Source organism: Sphaeramia orbicularis, chromosome 1, assembly GCF_902148855.1.
Source record: "Sphaeramia orbicularis chromosome 1, fSphaOr1.1, whole genome shotgun sequence".
In the NCBI taxonomy this organism is placed as follows: Eukaryota; Metazoa; Chordata; class Actinopteri; order Kurtiformes; family Apogonidae; genus Sphaeramia; species Sphaeramia orbicularis.
In genome coordinates, this window is record NC_043957.1 from 23,067,216 (window position 1) to 23,092,451 (window position 25,236).

General features: G+C 38.8%; 1 protein-coding gene across 1 annotated transcript in view; it reads left to right on the forward strand.

The window, feature by feature from the left end:
• Positions 1-8,723: 8,723 nt before the first annotated feature.
• LOC115415790 (voltage-dependent T-type calcium channel subunit alpha-1H-like) overlaps positions 8,724-25,236 on the forward strand; it is a 114,788-nt gene continuing 98,275 nt past the window's right edge. The window contains 8 exon segments of the mRNA XM_030129463.1: positions 8,724-8,756; positions 8,758-8,794; positions 8,797-8,888; positions 8,890-8,913; positions 8,915-8,997; positions 20,649-20,742; positions 23,452-23,585; positions 23,985-24,082. Of these exon segments, the coding sequence (XP_029985323.1) occupies positions 8,724-8,756; positions 8,758-8,794; positions 8,797-8,888; positions 8,890-8,913; positions 8,915-8,997; positions 20,649-20,742; positions 23,452-23,585; positions 23,985-24,082 (595 nt within the window).

The window sequence follows — 25,236 nt, forward strand, 5'->3', positions numbered from 1 at the left end:
TTTGGGATGCACTAGTTTACCTGTTTCAGCTGCATATATGCCCATTGAAAATGAACACATTTTAGTCCAATGCAAATGCATTAAAGAACCATATATGAGCACTACTGAGCATTAACATGTGTTTCATGGAGCGGAATATATGACGACTAGTTGAATATAAGTAATGGAATGGTGCAAAAGTCAGGTGCGATGGATCGCGTACAAACCATCAGGGTGCTGGAATGGTATATGTTTATAGTTCTCATCCAACCACAATCAAATACACGCTATCATTTATCTGGATAATTTAATTTTATTTGAACAATGACATGCCGGAGTGAAACAAGGCTATTTTTAAAATGTAAGGAGTAGAAAGTACAGATAATTGTGTGAAAATGTAAAGAGTAGAAATAAAAGTCGGCTGAAATATAATTACTCCAGTAAAGTATAGATAACCAAAATTTCTACTTAAGAAAGGTAATGAAGTATTTGTACTTCGTTACTTTACACCTCTGCATATGGCAGCTCATGTGATCACTAGAGTCTACAATGAGCATGCGCAAATTTACATATTGAACCTTTAACATACCGATAAGTGACAGTCTAAAAATTACTTTTTACTACATAAGCTTAGAAATGTGCATCATTTTACATCTAGATTTGTCTGGGTCACTGAGTGAGACATGAATTTGCCCACTGGGGCAGTTTTTCAATGTATGTTTATTGACCCTTAACTGCTAACTACATAGATACAATATTATCACCATGCATTTCAAGCCAAGTCAGTTTTTATTTACATAACTTGATATAACAAGTCACATATTTGCCTGTAGGGGCTTTATATTCTGCACAACACCCCCCCCATCCTTTGACCCTTTCACTCATCTCCTCTACTTTGAGTCATTTCCCTTTTTATGATTTTACATTTTTGAAGCAGATGCGTACAGTCTTACGAAAAGTGTGAATTATTCACTCAAGATGGCATTATATAAAATTGCTGCACCACTAAATTCCATTTTCCATTCAGTCTGAACATGCCATGACAATGTAGAGCTGGCTCTGACAAGTTGAGTCTGAAATGTAAAAGGGCTGCTGCACAGAGAATAAATCCTGTTCATTTAAGGCTCTTTCTCTGGCACCACATCGAGACGGAACTTCATTTTTTTTGCCTTGCTAGTAGTATCTAAGAATAGCAAAGATGTCAGTGCATTTAATCCATCCAAAACTATGTTCTAGTGTGTAATGAGCATTATGTCCTCACAGAGGCCCTATCGTGGGATGCTGGTTTTTATCTAATCGAGTACAAACATCAAACAAAAACATCCCCACAAATTTATGCAGAGACCATATGTGGATATTAAAAAAATTAGCGGGAGAACATTTAAAGGGAGCGCTCCCTGTGAGCTGTTTGCTTAGACCGGTAGTGTAGGTCTAATATTAAATCCCAGAGTGGGGACCAGAGACTGCCAAGGGGGCCTTCAGGGAAGCTCTGGCAGCCCCAAGAAAAATGAGCACTGGATAATTTCTGCACCATTTTAAGATGCAAGTATTATTCTGCCTGTTTTACTCCCTGTCTTGCTAGTATTGCATCGGTCTCACTGACTGTAATATATACACATATTCATTTCCCCTTATATGGATGTGCACATGTCCCAAAACTAAAAGTAATTAGTTGAAACTTGAAAGCGAAATAACATGAACAAATCACACATCCTCTAGTTATTTATTACATGGTTTACGTGGGTTTCTATCCTAATGCAAATTTGAACTGAATTTGAACTTCAACTGAAATGATTCCATACACTACTTTCATGCAAATATTAAAAAGTCCTGGATTAGAACTTTGTGTTTTGTTACAATTTTGATCCTATATGTCATTTATGACAAAGACCCAAACATCCATCACCGACCAAAAGCATCTACTGATCTAAACTGTTTCATACCTGTTGATCCACTAATCCTATCAATACATGTAAATATATGGTGTAAAATGCAGTTTGTCATCTTTACATGGTCATCAGATATGACCCATTTGGACGTTCAGAGGCTCCGTAGTTACAGTGGAAACACTTCATCTTCTACAACATGGATTCACCAGTAAAACCCATAGAGTTTGATAAATGACAGTGGATGGAAATGTTTGGTTTATATTCAGTTGATGAAATATTTTACTGAAAAAGTGACTTTTTCTGCAGTTTTCTCTGTTTTTGATATAATAACCTTCAACATAATCAGAGCTTTTATGAATATCTTCATGATCAGGAAATTAAATACTGGATATACTTGATTTACACTGATAAAATGCAAAATACAGAAGATACGATAATAATAAACTGTAATAAATCACTTAAGGAGGGTTAGATATATCGCACAAAAGTAGCATTGGGTCTTAATACCATTATATCATATTATATCATTTCAGTGAATAATGTGTTCTTATTGCTCCACACATACAAAGATATTTATTACCTCCACCAGGAGGTATTGTGATCACTTTGCTTTGTGTGTTTGTTTGTTTGCGTGTGTGTTTGTTTGTTTGTTAGCAACTTTACGGGAAAAACATTCCAACCATCTTACAAAATTTTACCCACAGATAGTCTGAGGCCCTGGGACGAACCCATTAAAATTTTGGGCCAAGGAGGCCAAAGTCAAGGTCACAGCAAGGTCACAAAATCTCAAATTTTCCTATCTCTCATCATTGAGCAATTTTCGAAAATTCATAAAAAATTCAAAATCATTCCGATTAGCCTCCAATTTGATACACCTGTAACTTATAACAATGCCTTGTATCTGGCACAAAATTGTCCACATCCACTGTGGAATGTGGACTTTGTGGACATTTCAATTTAACATTAAAAATCCCATTTACGACACATTTTTCATTATAACTCAACAAATATTGATTGGAACTGAATATAATTTGACATACACATGACTGGTACCAAGCTTCAACTTTTTCTGCTGTATGGAACAACCTTGAAACAGTTTAATTTAAATAGAAATAGTCGATCCACACATGCACACCATTCGGGGTGCTTGGCAGAGGTTTGCGTTCTCTGAACACTTGTTTGCTAAATCAGTTTTCTTTGCTCTTTTCTCTCATTTATCTTTTATAGCGAAGTCAGCTTTTTCCAACTGTCTTTTTGTGATATGTTACTCCAAATTTTAACGTTTCCACACAGATTTTTAAAAAATATGTTAACGAAATGCGAATAAAAAAAATTGCAGTTTGGAAATGTGCCCCTTATTAGAGTCACTTGCTTAATATTTGGCTTCTTTAAACACAAAAAAGTGATCAGCTTTGCAACAAGTGGTTGTTTTATTGGAAAGAAAGAAAGAAAGAAAGAAAGAAAGAAAGAAAGAAAGAAAGAAAGAAAGAAAGAAAATGACAACATTTCACAGGTTGGGGCTTCTTTGTGTCATTTTTGGTTTTTAACGTTCAGTCTTTGGTTGAATAATAGAATTACATAACCAGTGTTCACCTTGATGCATTACTATATAAAGTAAAGTGGTCTGACATTTGCTTTTTAACAGGGTGCTTCAGTGTCAGTGCTATTCTAGTTTGCTTATTGTATGTAATCTGTCTTATTTTCCTTTTTGATGTCTTTTATGAACAGAACAGTAAAGTCCATCACTCTTCAGTAATCCCCTGTCCTGTAAAACCTCACCTAACATAAGCTGATTGTGAGTTATCATGTTGGAGCTCTGCCACACCTTAGTGTTTAGAGAATCACACCCCTGCTGAGTGGGACTGTGGAGCATCATCCCCCTCGTGACAGCCTCCCCCGCCCACTCCCACTCCCACACACCGTCCGGGGCCGTTCCGGTGAGATAACCGCTTGGCAGAACGGGGGTACTGGGATGGGCTGGGACGGGGTGTAGCTCCTGTGAGGAGGAGAAGGGGATGAAGGGACGAGTCACATGCTGTGACTCATTCCGTCAGTGTCAAGTTATCGGTATGAAGAATAAAGTTCTCCAGGCAAATCTTTCAAAATAAAGCGCCGTTGGTGCTCACATAATACCAAGGCTTTACTCAGGAAAGTTAAAATAGTTTGTTTTGGATTTAGCCATGACAAGAACCTGTGACAAAATGAATAAAACAGCAGCTAGGTCAACTAATAAACTTAATTTAAAAGGCTTAAGTGTTGTACTGGTAAAGAGGTGTTTGCGGATGGTAGCCACTAAGCATTGTCGCGTTGAAATTAAGTTTATCATGTTCGCTTTGGTGTTAAAACACTGGGCTAGCTTAATTAAGCTAGTAGCCTAACAAGATGGTGTTAGCTACTATGCGGTTAAGAATTCGCTAATAAAAGTCAGGTATGAAGAGAGACAACTGAAATTATTTTGAAAATACCAAATTAAAGTGTTTTACAATCTATGCTTAGCTAATTAAAAAGTGTATTTTATGTGTTCGTAAGCTAATTAGGCTAGTTAAAAAAGTAGCCTCTTTTATTAGCATCTAGCTAACTAGCATTGCTTGGTGGCTAACTTTTAGGACACGATGCAGAATTTAATTTGCATTGAATATGCGGATTTACAATGTTTCGGAAGCAAATTAAAACAGTAAAGTTTGCATTTTTGACTAATATCCCTGACAGCTAACTGATGTAAACTACTAGTTTAGTCGTTATTTTAGGGGCCCCTAACCTAAAATGTCAAAGTAACTGTTTTGCTAAGTTAAGTGTCTTTTTAACTTGGGTGTTTTTAAAATATTGTTCCTGAAGCCCATATATTTTAGAGGTGGACTTCCGGGAGTGGAGCGCCTTATTTTGAAGATAAAATGTGAATATGTCCGGTGTTCTTGTGTGTATGTGTGAGTGGCTTGACGCGGTTCTCCGTCTCCCCGGTGCGCCTGAACTCCGCTACCTGACACTGCGTAACGCGTCCGGCGGCTGAGGACGCAGACGCACGGGGACCGGTCCGTTTGGTTTAACTTTACTTTCCCCGTTTACAAAAACTTCAGCGGCACATTTTATTCTTCGTTTTGCTTCTTTTCTAATCCTCCCGACAAGCGGGACTGAGGTTTTGGATATCTGCGGGGGGAGGAGGCAGAGGACCGGCGGACCGCTCTCAGATGGAGCACCGGGGCTCCGGGAGCACAGGGCGCACGGCGGACCCGGAGTGACTGACGCTGTTGGATGGACGCTGTTCCCCGGTAAGAATCCAAGGCAAAGTTTTTTCCTTCTTTTTTGTTATAATGTACTTTTTCTAACCTCTCCTGTCCCGAGCACTGCGCTGGATAAATGCTTCTGGCACAATAGAAAATGTCCAGATCCTGTGATGTCGCCTTTTGTTAATGACGATGGATCTTCCAGAAACCGACAGAAAAAATGAATAATAAAAGAGAAAGATATCAGAAAATTACACCGTGCATTTGGTACTGTATTCCAACTTACTAGAGCTTCTTTACTTTATATCAGGTATAATTATGTTTACATTATTGAATCCTATGTAGATGTTGAGACCTGTTTTCAGTATTTTGTCCTATATATTATTTACAGTTTATTATGTATTAAACGGATTCCTTTGGTTTGAACATTTTGAGCCAATAACGCTGTGGATTATAGCTTCATGGATGTCATCGGTATGTGTTATTGGCTGGCCTTTTGGAGGAGAAAACCCTCACAGTGAAAACAACAAATTGTTTGATGTTCTGGTTATGTCTTGTTTGTTCTGTCTGCTTTAATTCTGTCTGGGAAAACTGCTTTAAAAAGTCTTGGTTGCCAATTTGAGCATTTCATATATATTTTTGTTTTTTTACTGCTTGCACAGTATGAATAAGCAACAAAAGATTGTAAATCATTTTCAGAGGTCTTTTTGAGATACTAAAGACTTATTATTCTGATTGATTGTGTGAGATTTAGCAGGCCTGTCTGTTTTGAAAATGCTCGTAGAAGCTGAAGACTTATCAGCAGCACATTTTTAATACTGGCTTTTTGTTCTGCAATGGTTAATTGATGTTCACCACAGCCAGCCTACTGGTGAATAACAACAAAAAAAAAAACGCCTTAAACTGTGTGGCCCTGGCTCCTCATATAATGCTATGAAAACATAACAGAAAGAATCGTACTGGCAGATTTAATCTCATTATTTTCATCAAAATCATGCACACACATATACTCTTTTCAGGTTCTAAACTTGCTGCATGCCAGCTCTCCTGTTGTCCAGTTACTCTGTAGGAATAATCTGCGTGGACCCTTTGGTTGGCTCAGACTTCTATTGTCTTGATTCTTCTTCATGTTAGTTGTCATAACGATCCAACTCCAGCTCCTGCTCAGTATCAAATCGTTAGCTTTGGAATAGATACACCACAATCTCTGGGGATCAATAAGCGATGGAATGGGCACACGGTGGACCAGTGGGAAGCGAACGTTGTGGACTCGTGACAGTGAGGACTGTGTCACATGGTCCAGCCTTATCTTTTTCTGCCAAACTCCACTGCATACTACCCAGTCAAGCTGAGAATGGAATAAAAAACTTATGCAAAGAAATGACTCTGCTCTCATGATCACACTCCTAATTTATACCACGATTATCATTCAGTTTGACACTTCTTGCATGATATTCAATGCTTCAACATATTCCACTCAGTACTTATAAAATGAAACATAGGAAGCTGTCTCTAGACAGTGTCACTGTACTTCATGACATTTTAGTTAATTATAACTCAGAGAAGTGCAATAAACTTTAAAAGCTTAGAGTGGAAATGTAGAACTGACAATATTAGTTTCCTGAATTCTGACTTTATTCCCTCTATGGCAACATGAAGCTGCATTTTAAGCTACTTTCTCCATGTAGATCCAGATTGTTTAAAGCCACCCTGGATTAAATGCATCAGCGGTAATGACCTCCTGTCATCACAGAGAAGTGCAGCTGTGGGATTAGTGTATAACAAAGGGATCTAAGTGCTTCCTGTTGTCTGCACGAGTCTGTTTGCACCTTTGCAAATGTATCTAATACCTCACTCTGTTTAAGTTTGGGTAGATTTATGTTTTCCTGCTTGTCACTGCTCACCATGGCTTGGTTTTTTTACTTGTGAAGGTCACGCACTGTTTTAGAGAATAACAGAGACATATAATTTTTTTCCCATATGCTGCTTTGCTAAAGGGTAAAAGGTCAGCTGTCAAGACTGAGTGCCAGCTTTGATACTTGTCTCAGTTCAAGTTTGCTTTTGGAGACAGACACTAGGCAACACACATAAATTCAGGCAACACACACACTCTCTCTAGAAGTGATGTGGTGATCTTAGAGTGTCATCTGCCTTACTGATGCCAACAGCCTACCATTTTGGTGAATTGTAGAGATTGTGTCATTTTATGTTGTCTCACTCCAGTTTCCAACTCCACACCGTAACTTTAAAGAGCATTTAATAATGCAGGTCTCTGCTACTTCAACAGTCCAGCAGAGCTGATATTCAGCTCCTGACTTTCCTTCAGGATAAGTAAAGGACTTTCTTATCTGTCTGATGGACAAATGATGTCCTATGTTTTTCTTCCCTAACATAATGTACATGTAAACAATGCATCTTAAATAGCAGAGGGACCAGCAGTTTGGTGGACTAACACTTGCTTATTAAACCAAAACAGTTGTTGCTGAGTGCAGCATTTAAGAATTAAATAAAATCTCATCAAGGCAATAAATGCAAGAGAGAACTGACTGGAGAGTTCAGTTTTTATTTAGCCAGAGACATGAGTAGTACAGGCTGAGTCTTAAAATGCTAATGCAGACTGTAAATAAGCAGTATGACATGTCAAGCCACAAATATTTTTCCGATCCTGACAAATGTCCAATTAAGTGTCAGAAAAGTGCACACTGCAATGTCATTTTCATATCAGCTTCTAAAGGCGAATCCTTCCATTTTTATTTTTTTCATTATTTTGTTAATAAGTTGTTTACTTCCAGTTACAATTCTATATTAAGTCTTTTCTTGAAGTATTCAGTAAACCATATGTTAATAGGGTCTGTACTGAAAACGGATTATTTAATGACAGTGGCTGAACTGATTAGATGCTATCAAGTATTGAAAAATTACCTGCTGTTTTCTACCAATTTTAGATAAGAACACATCTGCTTGAACTTAGATGTAATAATGCTGGTTATTGGGTGTCTGACATGACATGAAAAATCCATGTCACATTAATTACCCAGTACCACAACTGATGTGCCTTGCCATAATTTTATAATGAACTGAAATGTTTTACACTTATCATAATGACATAATGCAGCTTTCCTCCCTTAAAACCATGTTTACACTGGTGCTTCAGTGATGTATCTGTACAAAAACCAGGATTACGGTATGATCCGACATCTGTAGCCACCAGCAGCTGTTCTGAACTTGTCCGCTGTTTTATCTCCTCACTGGCAGAAAGAACATGTCACACAAATTCATCAGGGCAAATTGTTTGCTTCAATGCTGACAGACTCACTAAGTACTTATAGTATTATAATGCTAACGGCATAGTTTTGAGCAGTGCTATTATTTGTGTATTTAATGGGTACTAGAGGCGCGCGTGCATCTAACTCTGCCCATTTTCCTTATATTACTATATGTTTTTTAATTTATTTTTAAGAAGTTGTATTATTTTAAACGGAGCCCTGTCTTCACACTTTATTTTGTTTGCAGTCTTTCATAGTGAGCTTGTAATGTCTCACACATGCACATTCATCCGTGTTTTCCGCGTCCTGAACAGTGTGCCACCGCCCCTACGCCCCTCTTCCAGGTTCAGGCTGCTCACCGCACGGCCATGACGGGCACCCAGGAGCCAGACCTGCATGAGGCAGCAGCATAGAGGACCAACAGAGGAGGAAGGGGATGAGGAGAGGAGGGGGAAAAGGTGCATGTATCAGTTGAGGGAGAGGAGAGGCAGCGGGAGAAGGAGAAAGAGGAGGAGGCGGTGGAGGTGCATGAGGGAGGAAAAGGAGGAGCTTCCGTACCCCCACTCTAGCACCGGTGGTCCTTTTGGCTCTGACCCAAACCAGCCCGCCTCGGTCCTGGTGCCTTCGGGCCGTCTGCCACCCATATCCTTCACCTGGAGCACTCCAAACGGGTGCGAGTTTACATGTACAAGTGTGTTTCTGTTGTAATGTCAGAGAGAGAGAGATTGTCTGTTTGTGTTTCAGCTCTGTACTTTCTCAAAGCTGTTGTACCTACAAGGCACCTCGCGCCTAGATGTTTACTTTACGTTTAAACACAAGGGAGACGGGAAGAAGGTCAGTGTCGTGTGCATGTGTCCCTGTGTTTGTGTATTGGATTGTAGGACCTCAGGTATTTCCTTGGACCCATTAGCCGTAGAAAAAGATGGCTAACATTTTTCCCTGATTGGAGGTTTCCATAGTGACGAGCCCTAATGAATCTCCAGTGTTACATTCGCCTGTCAGTGGCATTGTTACTGGCCTACATTTATACAGCACAAGGAGTCACAAATAGTAAAAACTCACGTCACCTCCCGAACCTCGCTCTGCTTCCCTCTTCATCGTCTCACCTCACTTCCCCCTCCCTCCCTGTATGTCTGTCTCTCACTCTCCATCTTTATCCACTTCTGCTGAAGGTGTGAGCGTGTGTGTGTTTGTCAGCACTGTCTGTAGTGTGTATGAGCGGCTATGAATACTCTGAAGTGTGCATAAACGTCAGCAACACCTCAGGGATTTGTCAAGGCTTTCCAAATTGAATATTTTCCACTGCTTATGGCTCTAAGTGTGTGTCTGTGTGTGTTCTCCAGCTTGTGTGTGCATGTGTCGTTGTGCACTCGTCTGGTATTTGCCACCGTCAGCACTCTGTGTACTCTATAAAATATAAATACATAATTGCTGAATAAAAAAAACGACCGAGAGGAAGTTTAAAAAAAAAAAAAAGGAAAACTACAAATGCTGTGCACTGAGCTCCTCAATAGCCTGCTGGGTGGTTACCATGGTCGCATCCCTGAACATCTTACGCTCACTGTGTCAGCACTAACTTACTGGACACACTTGCACATACGCACGCACACACAAACAAGTGAATGCCCTCACACAAACGAGGGAATCTCCCACGGAGAGGCTCTTTAGAGGAATCACCTGGTTGCTTGGCAACAGTGTAGCTCTGCCCCAACGGCCTGGTTACTTCCGCTCGCAATATTTGTTTGTTTTTTTGTGCCTGTCTGTTCTACTATCACTGTGTGTGCTTCCAGCGCAGCAACTGGCATACGTCATATCGTATATTTATAAATATGTACAGTATTTATGGTGTATGTGTGCAAACGTCTTTCTTATTCTGTGTGTACTTAAATGTGAGTGATCTGCGGGGGAAGTAATGTGGGTGGACGTTGTTTGACAGGGACATTAATGTGAGCGCACTTGGGGGGGTGGGGGGTGGGTTCCCAAGAGCTGTTAGTCCCATTTTTTCCTGAGGTGACCCCATCTTCCTTCCTTTTTGTTTTTTTGAAAAAAATTTTTGGCATTCAGTACATAGTATTACAAATTAATTCCCTATCTCCTTCCTTCCATTTCATTCCACTCAGAAACACAGCCGTCCTGCTCCTTTGTACCATGTTTACAACATTACATCCCTCCACCCTACAGCACATCTTACAATTTTACCAGCATCTTATTCGAAACAAAAACAAGATTGGCTTTGGCTGTTATATAACATTCTCTTGTATTTCTTCCAAGCTACATTGATTTCTATTATTCCCCTTTTTTCTTTCAGAGGAGACGTCCTGCTGTACTGTAAGAGTGGAATAAAGTGGCTGCTTTGTGAATTGCTGAGCTTTCCATGTGACAATCTTCCCATTCCTTTAATGTAACATATGACACACACAGAAACTTACACATACATGAGCGGAGGTGGAGGGGCAGTTCACACACACACACACACACACACACACACACACACACACACACATGCAGGCATAACTTATTCAGCAGTGCATGAAACATTCAGAGCGTTTCCTTTGTTTAAAGATGAGAAAAGCTGATTCTGTCACTCTTATACAGTACAAGTACCTTTCTCTGCCTGCTTTTCTTCCCCTCTCATGCTCTTTTTCTCAGGTTCTCATTCCTTCCTACTCAGTGTCAGTCTGATGTTTTTTATTTTCTCATTCCTTACCCTGATCATTCTCAGTGGTCTTAATTGGGATGAAGTATGTGTGCATGTGCAATAGAGAGACAGCGATGGATCGGAGGAGGTCTTAATCAAAGAGGGGTGAACTGTCAGAATCGTTTCAGCCAATTAACATGGTTCCTGCTCATGTTTCCATGGCTACCAGCTGTCACACTCTGAAGGGGTGGAGTCAGAGGACTTGACAAACTTGACAGTAACTTATCTTGGCCCACTTCAGAGACACTCTCTTGCACCATCGCACTTAAAAGGAAGGTTTATGAAGTTTAAGTGGGATATATTTAATCAAGTCTGTGTGTTTGGATTCCAAAGTGAAAGTGAGGGAGTGATCAGACCACAAAGAGCATGGCAAACTAGTGAGCAGACTGCTCATTCATTCATTCATTCATTCATTCATTCATTCATTTACACTCAAGGTTACTCATCCAAACTGCATATTTTGTAGATTTTTACCACATTTCAACAATGCACCCCGTGTAGGTTTTGTAAGTATTAACTAAGTGATCTAGACATCTAAATATGATTATGCCGTATTTCTCAGAGAGTGACTGGGCTTTTATTTATCTATTATTTATTTATTTTATTTATGGGCATGTCTTCCTCGGTTTAAAAAGTAGAAATGGTCGTATTTAGTTTGAAACCACATTTTGATCTGTTTCATTTTGTGAAGATGTGAAGGTCTGAACTGCACCTTTTATACAAATAAAACACCTTCCTTAACCATTAAAGAAACCCTTCTATCCTTTCGGTGAATAGAAACCATTCATTACTTAACAGAGTTTTTATTGTGTAAATATTGTTTTCCTGTCCCACTAGTTTCTAAAAATGACAGTTTCAATACAAAAGTCAGACACCCATAGGTGCAGCAGCTCAAATCAGACTGTAACACACAGTAACACTTCAGAGAGTGTTGATCTTAACTGAGAGCACAGAACTTGACACGTAAGTGTATCCATACCTTGTAACTTGTAATTTTGTATTTGAAGACTGGCTTTTATTTGTTTGTGTCACTCTTAAAACTGACTATTATTTGGGATCTTGTAATTGATGCCCAGTTTTTACCTTGATGAAATATGATGTGAAACTGTATGTTTCATCCCTTAAAGGAAAAGTGGGATATTTCAGAAAGTGCAACAGATGCCACTTTCAAGTCTATAACTATGAAATTAGGGCAGGAACTATTTAACTTACCATACAGTAGCATGAAACCAGAAAATGTGGGAATGTTTTTCACCACAATTTATATGCCTTTATTTGACAGCGAATGTGCAGAGTGAAAAGAACTGTGGTGATTGAGAACAAGTGCCATTTAGTCTGAGCTGATGGAAACAGAGATTTTCTGTTAAAGGCATTTTTGCGTCTGTGGTAGCACCCTGACACTTGACTGTCAGGTCACCCTCAAACTGAAGAAATAATTAGTGAGACCTTTGTGACCTAAGGTAATGAAACCTGCCTATGACCACCACAGACGCTCTCATCCAACCATCCAGTACCCTCCCTATAGCTTGTGTTGCTTCTTGGACAGTGTGACACTTGGTTTTGTCTGATTCAGCTGTCTGTTTATTTAATCAGAAAGCCTTGTTAATGACATTTGATTAACTTGGACTTGGTTTTATTTAGGGGTGCAGTGGTACATGTTGTACCATCGCGGTTCAATATGAGTATTTATCATGGTACAGCTCATTTATCATTTTCAAATGACATTTCCGGACAACTCGTGTTTATATTAGAGCTTTGCCAGACTTACGGAATTCTACTGTCATTGGTTGGAGCCGGATGCGGTGCCTGGCTGGGTGTAACACCAGCTGGCCAGAGTGCGGTGCACCCAGCCTGTTTGACTTACTCAGATCCAGTTCAGAGTAAGAGCTCATTTATGCTCTACGTTAAACACACAGATGGATACGGACGTAGCGTTCTGTCCATCCTCTGCGTACATTCTGTACATAATTCTGTCTGTTTTTCAGGAGCTTGTGGATCTGTGTCACTGGGAACCATGGAGGCAGTGTTGAGACTTGAACAGAATAGTTTCCATAAATAGCAGAACTTTTCAAAGGGTGACTGTGTGAGTTAGTGAAAACTACCAACATATTTATAACAACTGCCCTTCTCAATATTAACATCAGTACCCACATTAGTAGAACCTCCTCTGTCGTCACCATGTTTATTATTATTGACTTTCTTATTTTTCTCAAAAAACTTTACTCTTTTTCATGGTATTCAGCCAGTATGTTAATTAACAGCGTTCCCCACTGGTAGATTGATTGAGAAACACTCATTTCAATGTACAGGATGCGTGGAAGTATGAAGGCAGTGACGCATGACAGTGTTAGAAACGGACGAACTTATTACGTACGTAAAGCGAGCATAAATAAGCCTCAAAGCTTTCCATCAGCTCTCAGTTACATTTCGACACACAGCCGGGCTCTGGATCCGAACCATATTGTGATCTGTGACTCAAGAATCGCAATACGCACCGAACCATGGATAATCTGTACCATTGCATCCCTAGTTTTATTGAAGATTCAGTGTGTAAGGTTTGGGCCTGTGAAAGTTGTATTGGAACCTGTTTTGTGCTGGGACCTGGACGTTTGTTGATGTTAGGTAGCTCTATTCTAAAGGAATGACTCAGTTTCTTGAACTATGATAGAGTCTAATTACTAATCACTAATTTATATGTAGAGGAACTGGGGGGGGGGGGGGGGGGGGGGGGGGGGGGGGGGGTGTTCTGCCAAAATGCTTATGCCTGCTTCTGAGTTGTTCAGTGCTTCTCTGCTCCTCTATAGCAGTATCAGTGTTCGCTTAGAAATGCAAATTTTACATAAGCATGTAAGCATACAAGCTTAAATCATATTTTTGGTCTAATTGTGATATCTGCGTAACTTTACTCTCCAATCATTGCTGATTCTTTTTTCATCATTGGCTATGACCTAAAAAAATGACTGGCAATTATGCTAATGATATTGAACTTGAAATGTACATATAATTCTACTACACAAACAAACACAACAAGAATAGTTTAGCTGTTGAATTACAAAACACTAAGATATTTTAAAGGAGAAAAGGGGGCAGTTTAATCTCATTGTATTGGTAGTGGTTGGTGTTAAATCTCCTGCAGTTAGCATCCTGTTCATTTATATACATTGTTTGGACTCCTTTTCTAAAGTAATGGTGGCTGGTGTTGTGCACTGTTATTACTGTAGAGTAGAAATCTTCTATACAGAAGTCATTCCACAGGCTGTTGTCATGTGTGTAGGAAACCAAGAAAAACACAAATAAATCTCTAAATTTCATGTTTTTTGCAGGTGCTAAACGCCTGGCCATACCCTATGTGTGTTCACTGAGCATGTACTTCTTGTCCCCTATGGATAATTCTTTGATGCTAATGACTGATGCTTATGAAAATGTTCCAGCAGCAGGCTTTAGCATGTGTATTCCAGCCAAGAGTGGAGAGGATGATGTCAAAAAGATCAGGGTGATGTGATCTGATTTGATTGGTAATGTCTGCCTGACCTTTATTACCTGTGTTGGCACCGGAGGAGAGGGAAAGTTTGATACAAGGAAGAGAACATGACGGAGTGGGACGTCAGGGGGGAGGAGGCGCTTCTTGCAGAGAGGGTGGAAGACCATGAAGATGAGACAATGAGGCAATTAGGGAGAGAAGGCAAAGTGTGGAGATCACGTAACATTTGCAGTTGTTTACAGTAAAAAGCTCAAGGCGTCGGGGTCTTAACCTCTCTCTTCCCTTTGTTCAGTTGCATGGTTTTTATGTAGTCATCAAGTCGTTTTTTTCCCTCAACTTCTTCTCTAATTGGCCCCCACCGCCACCCTCTGTTTTTCTCCGTCTTTCCCCCACCCTCACTTTACTACATCTATATCTTTATCACTTAGCTGCTTCTCCGTCTTTCTGTCAATGTTAATTATTGAGTGAGTTTGTAGTTTATCTGTCGGCTGAGAATCAAGCTTCTGACAGGCACAGTAAAGCTCTACCCAAAGGCAGTTCTTTGTGGAGATGGCACGGGGAGGGCGCGGAGAAAAAGTGGCTTGGAGAAAGGGGAAGGGTATGGCACTGAGAAGAGAATCACCAAAAAAAAAAAAAAAAAGACAAGAGATATGCAAGAAATGATACGGAATGAAAATGGGAAATTATACTGCACTATATAAAGAAAGACAGAGAGACAGAATAAGGAGGAGCAGAGCAGAGGAGGAAATAATTGGGCCAAGAGAGAGGAAAAAGCTGTGGAGAAAAATGAGAGATGATAGAGGGAAAGGTTGAGTGCAAGAGGAGATAAAGGGAAAAGCAATGGACGATGGAGTAAAGCGCAGACAGAGGAGAGGACGTTCCCTGTGTGTTTCATGGCTGATGTTGAATGATGGGCCAACTGTGGAAATACTCCCATCTCATCCATCACTCACACCTTGACCCTGCCCTGTCCCTTGTTTAACTATGCATGCATGTGTATATCAGCTTGTTTCAGTGTGTGTGTTGTGGGCATCCAGGGTTTATTAAGCTGCTGTAACTCATACAGATGGACAGGATTAAAATGACCCTCCTTAGCTTCGTGGATATAAAGGACGCTTCCACAGGGGGCTGAATTATATGTTTAGATGAATCCTCAGTCCCCTTTTTACCCAATGTATCTTCACACTAATTGTTCTACATGAATTAATTTATTAATAACCCTCATAATGTGAACATATGCCTCATTAATGAACTCACAGTACATGTTGTCATCATTAATTCAAACACGACATGCTATAGCTCTTTTACTGCTTGGAACAAAAGGAAAACACATTGTTCTCATTTTCCAACTAATCTACAGAGAGAAATCTGTCTAATAGAACAAGATTTATTGTGATTTAAGGATTTTTGAATTGTAGAATATTTGGATAGTGAATGAAATGCAGGCTTTACAGTGAACAACAAATCACACAGCAAAAACATCCCCACAAGAAAGAAGCTGAAAATAATCAAATTGTTTTTTAGTGAGCAAAAATATCTTAGCAGGCTAAGCAAATTTAGCTTGGCTTAAAACTGGAATTAAAGTCTAGCCATTGAAAAACTGAGTAGACAAAGTATAAGCAAGAACTAGCAACACAAACAGAAGTCTGGGTTACTTTATTAGCACTTGCATACAGTCTTAATTATCTTCTTTTCCTGCTGTAATATTATGCAGACCTTTGTTTTGACTTGTTACTGATTAAATCCAGCTCTTTGTGCAACTCATGCAAATATCTAAACAACAGAATAGACATAAAATACAAAACCCAAAATACTTCTATTGACATTAAAAACTACTGTGATTTGCCTGTAGGTTATGACCAAACCACTGTAAGATCTGCATAGATTTAGATATAAAAACAGTAAGGTCAGATGTATGGAAAGATTGTAGGAAGAGTTAATATGAGAAAAAACAAGAATTACAGAAAGACTGGTTTCAGAAGGAAGACTGTCATTCTTGAAATTCCTTTATCCTTCTTGATTGGTTTATCAAATCACCAAAGCCACTAGTCATTGATCTCAACCTGAAATGAGCAGGAAACAGCAGAAAAACTGACAAGGAAACAGTTTTTTGTTGTTGCCTTTTTAACCTGGAGTAAAGAGATTTACCCTCCTGTAATCACCTGGATGCATCCTGTTTCTTCATTAACAGATGAGGCCCTAATTTTGGGGTAAACAGTGCTGTAGGGCGTGCACTGAAGGACATCATTTTCTGTTGTGTTTGTGTGTTTTTCTGTATTAATTGTGTTCCAGTCCAGACAGGATACAAGAGGATTGTGAAACTCAGAAGTGAGTTCCCACGGTGAAATGGGGGTTCCCATGGCAACCACAGCAAAGGGAGGACACTGGATTACCCTCTCTCTCTTCCTCTCTCTCTCTGTCTCAAGGGTGATAAAGGATTGTACTCTCATTAATTTTTCCGCCCTCTCGAGAGCAAAGTGTCCGGGAAGGGGACTCTGTGTGTAAGCGTGTGTGTAACTGTATGTGTGTGCGCGTGCACATGTGCCCATGTGCATGCTCTGGGCTTTGTTATGTATGCGTCCTTGGCTCTTGAATACATTCTTGTCATCCATTCAGCAGTTTTTACATTTTTTGCACAAATGTGTGTGTGCATGTTTGCAGGAAGCCAACAGAATCTCTCCTTTAACTCTCTCCACTGTAGACTATTTCCCTTTTAAACCTCTCGGCTTTTTCCACTTCTGAGCTTCATCTTCCAGTTTGACAGCTAGCAAGCAACACAGATGCACAAACACATGGCATATTGCAAGCTTACACTTCAACTGACTTCACATACATGGGCTCTGTCTTGCTTTTGTAGTTGTGAATATTAAACATGTCAAAACGTCTCGTCAGAAGTTGTGCTTGTAAATTAAGGTTGATACATTTAAGCTTATTATTGCAAGTTTCTACCCATATTAAAGTTTTTTTTTTTTCTGGTGTTACAACACTGGCTTCTGTGCCTCCAAATTTCCTTTTACAAGCTGTGAGGTGAAATGCACATACGGACAGACTTGTGTTTGTGCACACTCAGCTTCAGGCGAATTTACTTTATGATTATGCTTTATGCACCAAGTTTTGCTAATAAGGACAAAATGTTTTGCCAGATGGACAGGGTCTCATTGGGTTTACTTATGGTTGCTCTAAAGAGAACCATTGATTCAACAAAGACAAGTGATAAATTATTGTAAAAACCTGAAAAAATGTGTGCAGAAAGATAACAAATGCAAATGATTCCATATGGGGCATTAGGGGTCACTGAGTGGTTTGAGGAGTATGGAAATGATGTGAATCGTATATTATTGCCTTCATTGTCACATTTGGACACTTTGGACAGATTAGTGTTTGATGATGCTCAGAACTACTACCATCAAAATAACAGACAGAACAACTGCAGCAGGAAATTGAAACCAGTGTCAAAGACAGTACCAGAGTATTTCTTATGACGGGGGTGATAGCAATGTTAGCAGTTTGTCCATTGACAGAAAACCCAACATCTAACTACCATCAGCTTGGACTGTATGTCACTGTGAGCCAAAGGTATCAGTTCTCCAGCGTCACCTCTGTTCACCCTGTTTGCCCTTTAAGAAGAACATCTCTGTTAATGTCACTGACAGCAGCTAGATATTGCCTCCCAAAGAGCCTGGATCCAACAGACTCCCCTTGAACTTCTCTCATGAATGGACTGTTTTTTTTTTTGTTTTTTTTTTAGGATTTATTCTGGTCTTATTCACTGCATTTGGATTCTCTAATAAGTGTGCTGGTGGTCCTTTTGTTAGTGTTTGCTGTGCAAAAGAAAAACTAGGGTGAAATGAAGGTTTTAATGGTGAGCTGTGTGGGCTTTGGCAGACAGTTAGCCTGCTCAGTCAGACTTTTTGAGCATCTATTAATTGCATAAAACATTTTTTTCCTGCCAGATAGCTCTACTGTAATTATGGTGAAGAGGTTACAGTCACTAGACTGAAAAAACATGTGTTATGCTTATGTTTTGCAAAGTAGTGTTTACAGTATTCAGCCTTTGAGTATAGCTTATCTAAATTAGCCAATGTTTGTATTTATTTGGTGTGCATTGGGCAGTTTGTCAACTAGCCTGCTAATTTTGCATTATGTGAAATGGGCATTTCATTAATGTTATCAGGCATAGATGTATGTGTTTTGCTTTTGTATTTACTGAGGCTAGCTGAAATAACTAACCGTAACGTAACAGTGTTAGTGTTAGTAGTGTGGTCAATGTTTCCAGTATAGTAGTGGCTTTTCCATTGGACATCTGTGCAAAACTTTACTGATATTTACTAAATGTCAAAAAAACGTAAAGTGTAAAGTCAGCTTTTCCATTAAATCACAAATGCGATGATTTGTTTATTTATTATCGTGTGATGACATGAGAAGTCATTCCATGAACATGGCAACGAACGTAAATATCGTGTTGATTTACAGATATATTCATTATTATTATATATTATACCCCTCTATTCTGTCCTAAATTAAAAAAATGATTTGGCTTTTAAAACTCTTCTTCTTTGCTTGTAATGTCCGTCAACCTCTTGTTTTTTTGGTTTTTTTTCTATTCCTGTGACTCTAGTTACAGAAAAAGGTCTTTCCATTGCAGTTTTGTGTGATATACCATTGCTGCTATGCTCGAAAACCCCCCTCTTGCCAGCGCTAAAACTTTTAATAAAAAAAAAAAAAAAAACTAGAGTTTTGGCAAAATTGACGTTTTTCCATTAGGTACATTTTTATGTTTATGTTATGCAAGTTATATTCGTACAATTTGAGGGTCAATGAAAAAAAATTAATTCTGAACTCCAAAAAGTTTTTAGCATCTGTTGTTTTGCCATGTAGACCAGGGCTATTGTATATATGCGCTAGTGCTTCACCAGCTTCTATGAATGTGGACTAGTGCTTCACCTATTGTACCCAACTGCATTTTTCTCACAGACTGTGCATAAATAGTTGATGGAGGAACTATGACATCACCCAATGGTTCCTGAACTGCTGTTTTGAAGCTAGATGTTTGTGATTTGGGTAGTGTTAAGTATTTCTTTTGTATAATAGTATAAATGTATAATTATTATACTATTATATGTTTGGTCGTCTTATGTGGTTAATTTGTTTCAGGTATTTGCTTTTGTTGGTGGATGTATTGTGCTTTCATTCATTCATTCATTCATTCATTCATAGTCTGACTTGGTGGGCAAGTCATTTGTCACACAGACCTGTTAATCAAAGCCCATCACGGCAGATCTAATTAACAGAGCAATAATTTGAACATGGATCACCAGGTCACTTTTTAGAAGTTCAAAATGTAACAGATGAGACTTGCATAAGAAATGAGTGACCACTTTTGGAATTGTCTGAGCGCCAGTCTGGTAACCAGGTCTCATTACACATCATTTGTTTCACCCCTCACTCTTCTGTCGTTCCACTGTGTTGTGACTCCACAAACTAAGACGGTCAAACTCAAGGCCTTAACACAGCAGTCTGTTGGTGACACCACAGAGGCTACGTCTTCCTTTATAGTCAGTAAATATTTCTTCTGAATAATACGTTTCCCATCCCTTTGTCAGTGTTTGGAAATAAATCTTAGAGGCCCCTGCTGACACCTTATCAAGACTGCATGCTGTTTTTACTTTGAAATTGTCCTCTATCAAGTATTAACCACATAATCAATTCCATTAAGTTTAGAAAAACATGTAAAGCTTTTCCTCCTCACTGTCACCAAAGGTTTGCTCTTTGGGGATTTGTTGGTATTTTTTGTGTGTAATTTTAGGAGGTATTGACTATCTTTTCTTTCTTCTTTGAGATAATTAGCCTGTGATTAGCACTATACAAACAAAACTGAACCGATTAAAACTGAATTCATGAACTACGTCCTGGTTTCAGTTGGTTTGGGTTAAGATCCCAGTAGTGCTGTTCCCTGAGACTAATGTCTGTCAAACTTTCAAGCTTAATTTACAAGCACAGCTTTGAAATTCTGTGTGATATTGTAATTCTTGTACTGTTGTTGCAATGTTGAGTGAATGATGAAATCAAATTCTGTTATTTTATTACTACTATTGAGCCTTAACCTTCCATCACATGGTTTGAGCGTGTGAGTATTTTAGCGATCCTGCTGAACTGTGTGACCCTAGGGATGTTCCAGCCCTGTGGCCACACCCCCTTCCTGCTGCAGGTAAAGTACACACACACACACACACACACACACACACACACACACACACACACACACACACACTGACAGGCATTAATTTCAAGGAGACTCCCACCTTAAAGCCAAAGTATGGAACATTTCTCACTTGTATTTGTAGTAATGCTGCGTTCCAGGCCACCCATAATTCGTGTTTTTCCACCCTTCTACTGGTGAAAATGCACTGGAATGGCAGTCAAACCAGTGACTTACCACGCATGAACTCGTACTTAGATCGAAGTACTCCTAGTTCCGAGCTGTGATGTCACATAGCCCATGAAACAACAATGGTGGCCCCCATGGATGCAGTGGTTATGCAAATTGTTTATTAAAACAAGGTATTACTCTGACGTTATTTATCTGCAGATGTTCTGCATAATCAGCAGCTACTCTAGCGTTAGGACAAGAATAAATTAATACCAAATACATATCCAAATATATAAATAATGTAACATAAAAGGTATAACAGCTTCTCTTGCCTTATGCACCATTTTTCCTTCTGTTTCCCCCAAATAAGCAAGGAACAAGCATCTTTGGCGATAAAAATTATTGTAAATAAGCTTAACGTATGGTCCACCATGCTGGTTTGTTTACATCTAACTACCACAATTCCTTGTGCTCAGGCAGTTTGGCATGACTTGCCTGGAATGCTACGAAGTCATGAGTTGTGGTTTGAAGTCGTGACATACAGGCTCAAAAACCGGCCTGGAACGCAGCATTAGAACCCATCAAACTTGACCTTTCCTCTGGACGATCAAGAAAGAGAGTGAGCATGAGAAAGACTGCTGATAGCAAGACACAAAGCCCTGACAAATAAAACCAAAATGTTATTTCCTGATTCTGTTACAATGGTCATATTGTAAAAAACAAATAAACACACCCATACCTTTGCAAAATTTCGAGCATTTTTTAGAGGAAATATGCAGCTGAAAAAGACAGGGTCTGCTTCCTTATTATACAGATTGCCTGCACATGCTGCTTAGTGTTGTTATTTGTTGGACATATAGACCCACTGGCAAAGGTCCACACCTCTGTGACATCCCGAACACAGTAAACTAAGAAAAAAATAAATAAATTGAAATTACAAGTCGAGGGCAGATATCTGCCTTTAAACACATGGCCACACACTGACATAGGCCATGTACACACATAGCTGGGTATTTATAGAAATGTGTTATCACTGTTTTATTTACTTATTTATTCCCTTGTTTTGTGATTTGTGTATGGCACTTTTTGCCAACTGTAAAGATCTTAAAGTGCTTTCTAAATGCAGTTGGTATGGTATGGTATTTCCCCACCTCCATTTTCAATAACATCACACACACTAGATCATTTTCAGAAATTGTTTATATTTACACGAACCTGGCATACGTGATAGAGTCATCGGGTTAGGGTTATTATAAACAAGTTGCACATATGATGATGATGATGCATTTTTTGTTGCCTACTGGGGGATCTTAAAACTGTGGTTCCCCTTGTACACAAGCAAGCACAGGAATAGAATTTTCCAAAATCAGAAACAATTGTCTTTAGTGACTTAAACTGGAGTTTTCATGTGGATGAAAGGCAAAACACATGAGAAAATATCCATATCCAGATACCCAGCTACATGTATACATGGCAAGAGAGGGTTGTTATTATTAAGTCCATGTCATTGTTTTTTAAGGAAAATGTTACATACAATGGATCTCACTTATTGGCTTAATTCTCTTATCGATTCCTGATTAATTTTATATGACGAAAGGGGTTAAAGAAAAAACATTGAAAAGTAGATGACACTAAAGCCCGTGTTTAGGAAGATGTTTCAGTTTATTGAAATGATCATTTTGCAACTAGTGCTAATAAAACTAGGAGGAGCTCAGAGCTGTTTTATAGGTTTTGGAAAAGTTGTTTACTCTTTCAGTTTTTCATTAATAGTTTATATAGTTTAGACTTGATTCAATTGTATAGTTTCAGGTTTTCAGGTATTATGAGCACATGGTGCGCTTGGTAGAAACTGAAAAATCAAGCATGGAAGAATGCATGATATGAAAGATGATTTACAAAACCATTGTTTATTAAGTGTCTCATACTATGCAGAACTTTTATTCTTGGATGTCATAATGTATTAACACTGGAAATGGACATAAAGCTCATTTTACCTGCATTACCTGCTAAGTTTACCTTACCTACCTACCTGTTCTTCTTAATTGTAGTTTTTGTTTAGTGTTTATTTAAGGTTTGAAATGTATATTTTGTCAATCATTTTTAAATTATAAACAGGTAATTTGCCTTAGTTGTCATTAACTCTAATAACCTAATGCTAATGGATCATTTGGAACCACTTCTCAATCCCCATTGTCATCCACAAGTTGTTGAACACTAAACCTAAAGTCTTACCAAGCATTTTTAATAATTTACATAAATTTGGTCCCCATAATGAAGCTAAGTCCTCACAAATGACTGTGGACATAGACTTACATTATTGTGGCTGTTTAATTTAAGAAACACACAACCACAACCACATAGAAGCACACACATATGCAGAGTCAGAAATTGCAAACTCATTATGTTCAGCTGTGAGACTCTATTATCAAGGGTCTGAAAAGTTTTTGCTTTAATTTTTCCACTAATCAGTTTACACTAATCCTCTGTGTGTGTGTGTGTGTGTGTGTGTGTGTGTGTGTGTTCGTGTGTTCATGTGCGTGTGTGCAGGCCCTGGATGATGGGATCTTCATATTTTTTGCCGGGGAAATGGTGGTGAAGATGGTGGCGCTCGGGGTCATAGGTCAGAATGGTTACCTAGGCGACACATGGAACAGATTGGACTTCTTTATTGTTATAGTGGGGTGAGTATTTGACAGGTGCACACACCCGCATGCACATGTCCACACTTGCATTTGACATTAAATATGAGCCAAAAGAGTGTGTATGTGTGTGTTTTGTGTAAAGCTTAGACACTTGTTTAATGCCAGTTAAATGTCAAGCGTGTGCGTGCGCGTGCTTCGATGTCCTGGCAGAAGTGTGTGTGTGTATGTGTGTGTGTGTGTGTGTGCGATGGCTCTGCTGAATGACAATCACATCATTTGGTCCTGAGAGACGGAGACCTCAGTGATTGGTAGTTAAAAGGCTATGTATTCCAGAGACAGAGACAGTGCGTTGTGTTGGATTCCCTATGGACACTAGGTTTGCCAAGGTCAGGATTATCAGGATGCCAGTGACACGGTGGTGGCTTTCCCTCTCTGCAGAATGTTGGAGTATTCTCTTGATGGACACAACGTCAGCCTATCAGCTATCCGAACTGTACGAGTTCTCCGCCCGCTCCGAGCCATTAACAGAGTTCCCAGTGAGTTTTCTCTTCTTTTATTTAATCTCTGCACAGTCCCAAAAGGTGCCGTATTTATTATGTTTCATTGTTTTGGCTCTATGCTCCAGACTTTGAGGTTAAAGTGCTGACTTTCCTATCTAAGGGATGTGTTCACATGCAAGAAGGGTGCAAAGAAGGCCTGCATGATATGAGGAAAGGCTGCAATATGTGATAACATTGTTCAGTGAAGATATGAAGTGTGCACATTAGCTATACAGGTCCCATGTCTGTCTGCTTTAATAGGTACGCTGCTAAAATAGAACCCAAATATTGAGTTGCTCAGACCCGCTGAATAGGACATGAATTACCTGATTTCAAATATAGCTTTTATTAAAAAAAAATTGCACAATCATGATCAGTTGAGCAGAACAAAGGAACACATTGAATTCAGGTGTTTCACTGCTGACAGAGGGTTTAGTCTTTGAGTGTTAATTTTGTTTACGTTGTCAACTAAAATCCTTACAAAATCCTTCAAAGTTCGTTTTTCAATTAATTATACAAATTAATTATATATAATTAGACTTTTAAGTAATTTACTTATTAATTATACTTACAGTATTATACTATAACATCAAATATTATTTTATTGTAGTTGTTTTAAATATTCTCAATCTTTAGATTTCTGAAATGTTTGTCATATTCTGACATAAGTAATCATTTTACCACAAGTCAGTGTCTGGAAGAAATATTGGTTGGACACGATGATAATGATGATAATTAAAAATTGACATTGTGAAAATATTCGCATCAACTGGAAGGGGAAGTCCAACAAGTTTTTTATGCGTGGTGTGTCCCAATGTATTTTATACTGTAAACTTTTTCCCACAATCTGTGAAATATTTTCCTTTATACTTAGCAAAGCTGTTTTTTAAAGTAAAAAATTAAAAGAATAATTTTAACCACATATAGGCATCTGTTTTCTTCAGCTTTTACTCAGGAATGAAAATCATCCTTTAAGCTTGAAAGAAATAATAATTTCACTTTGTGAGAATTATTACCATTGGAATTTTGCAAAGCCGGACTTTCATGCAAGAAATGCACCTTAAGTGCTTCACGAGAAGATAAAAATGATATGCACCGAATACTTCACATGAAATACTGTATATAAAAACAGGGATAGAATGACTGACATA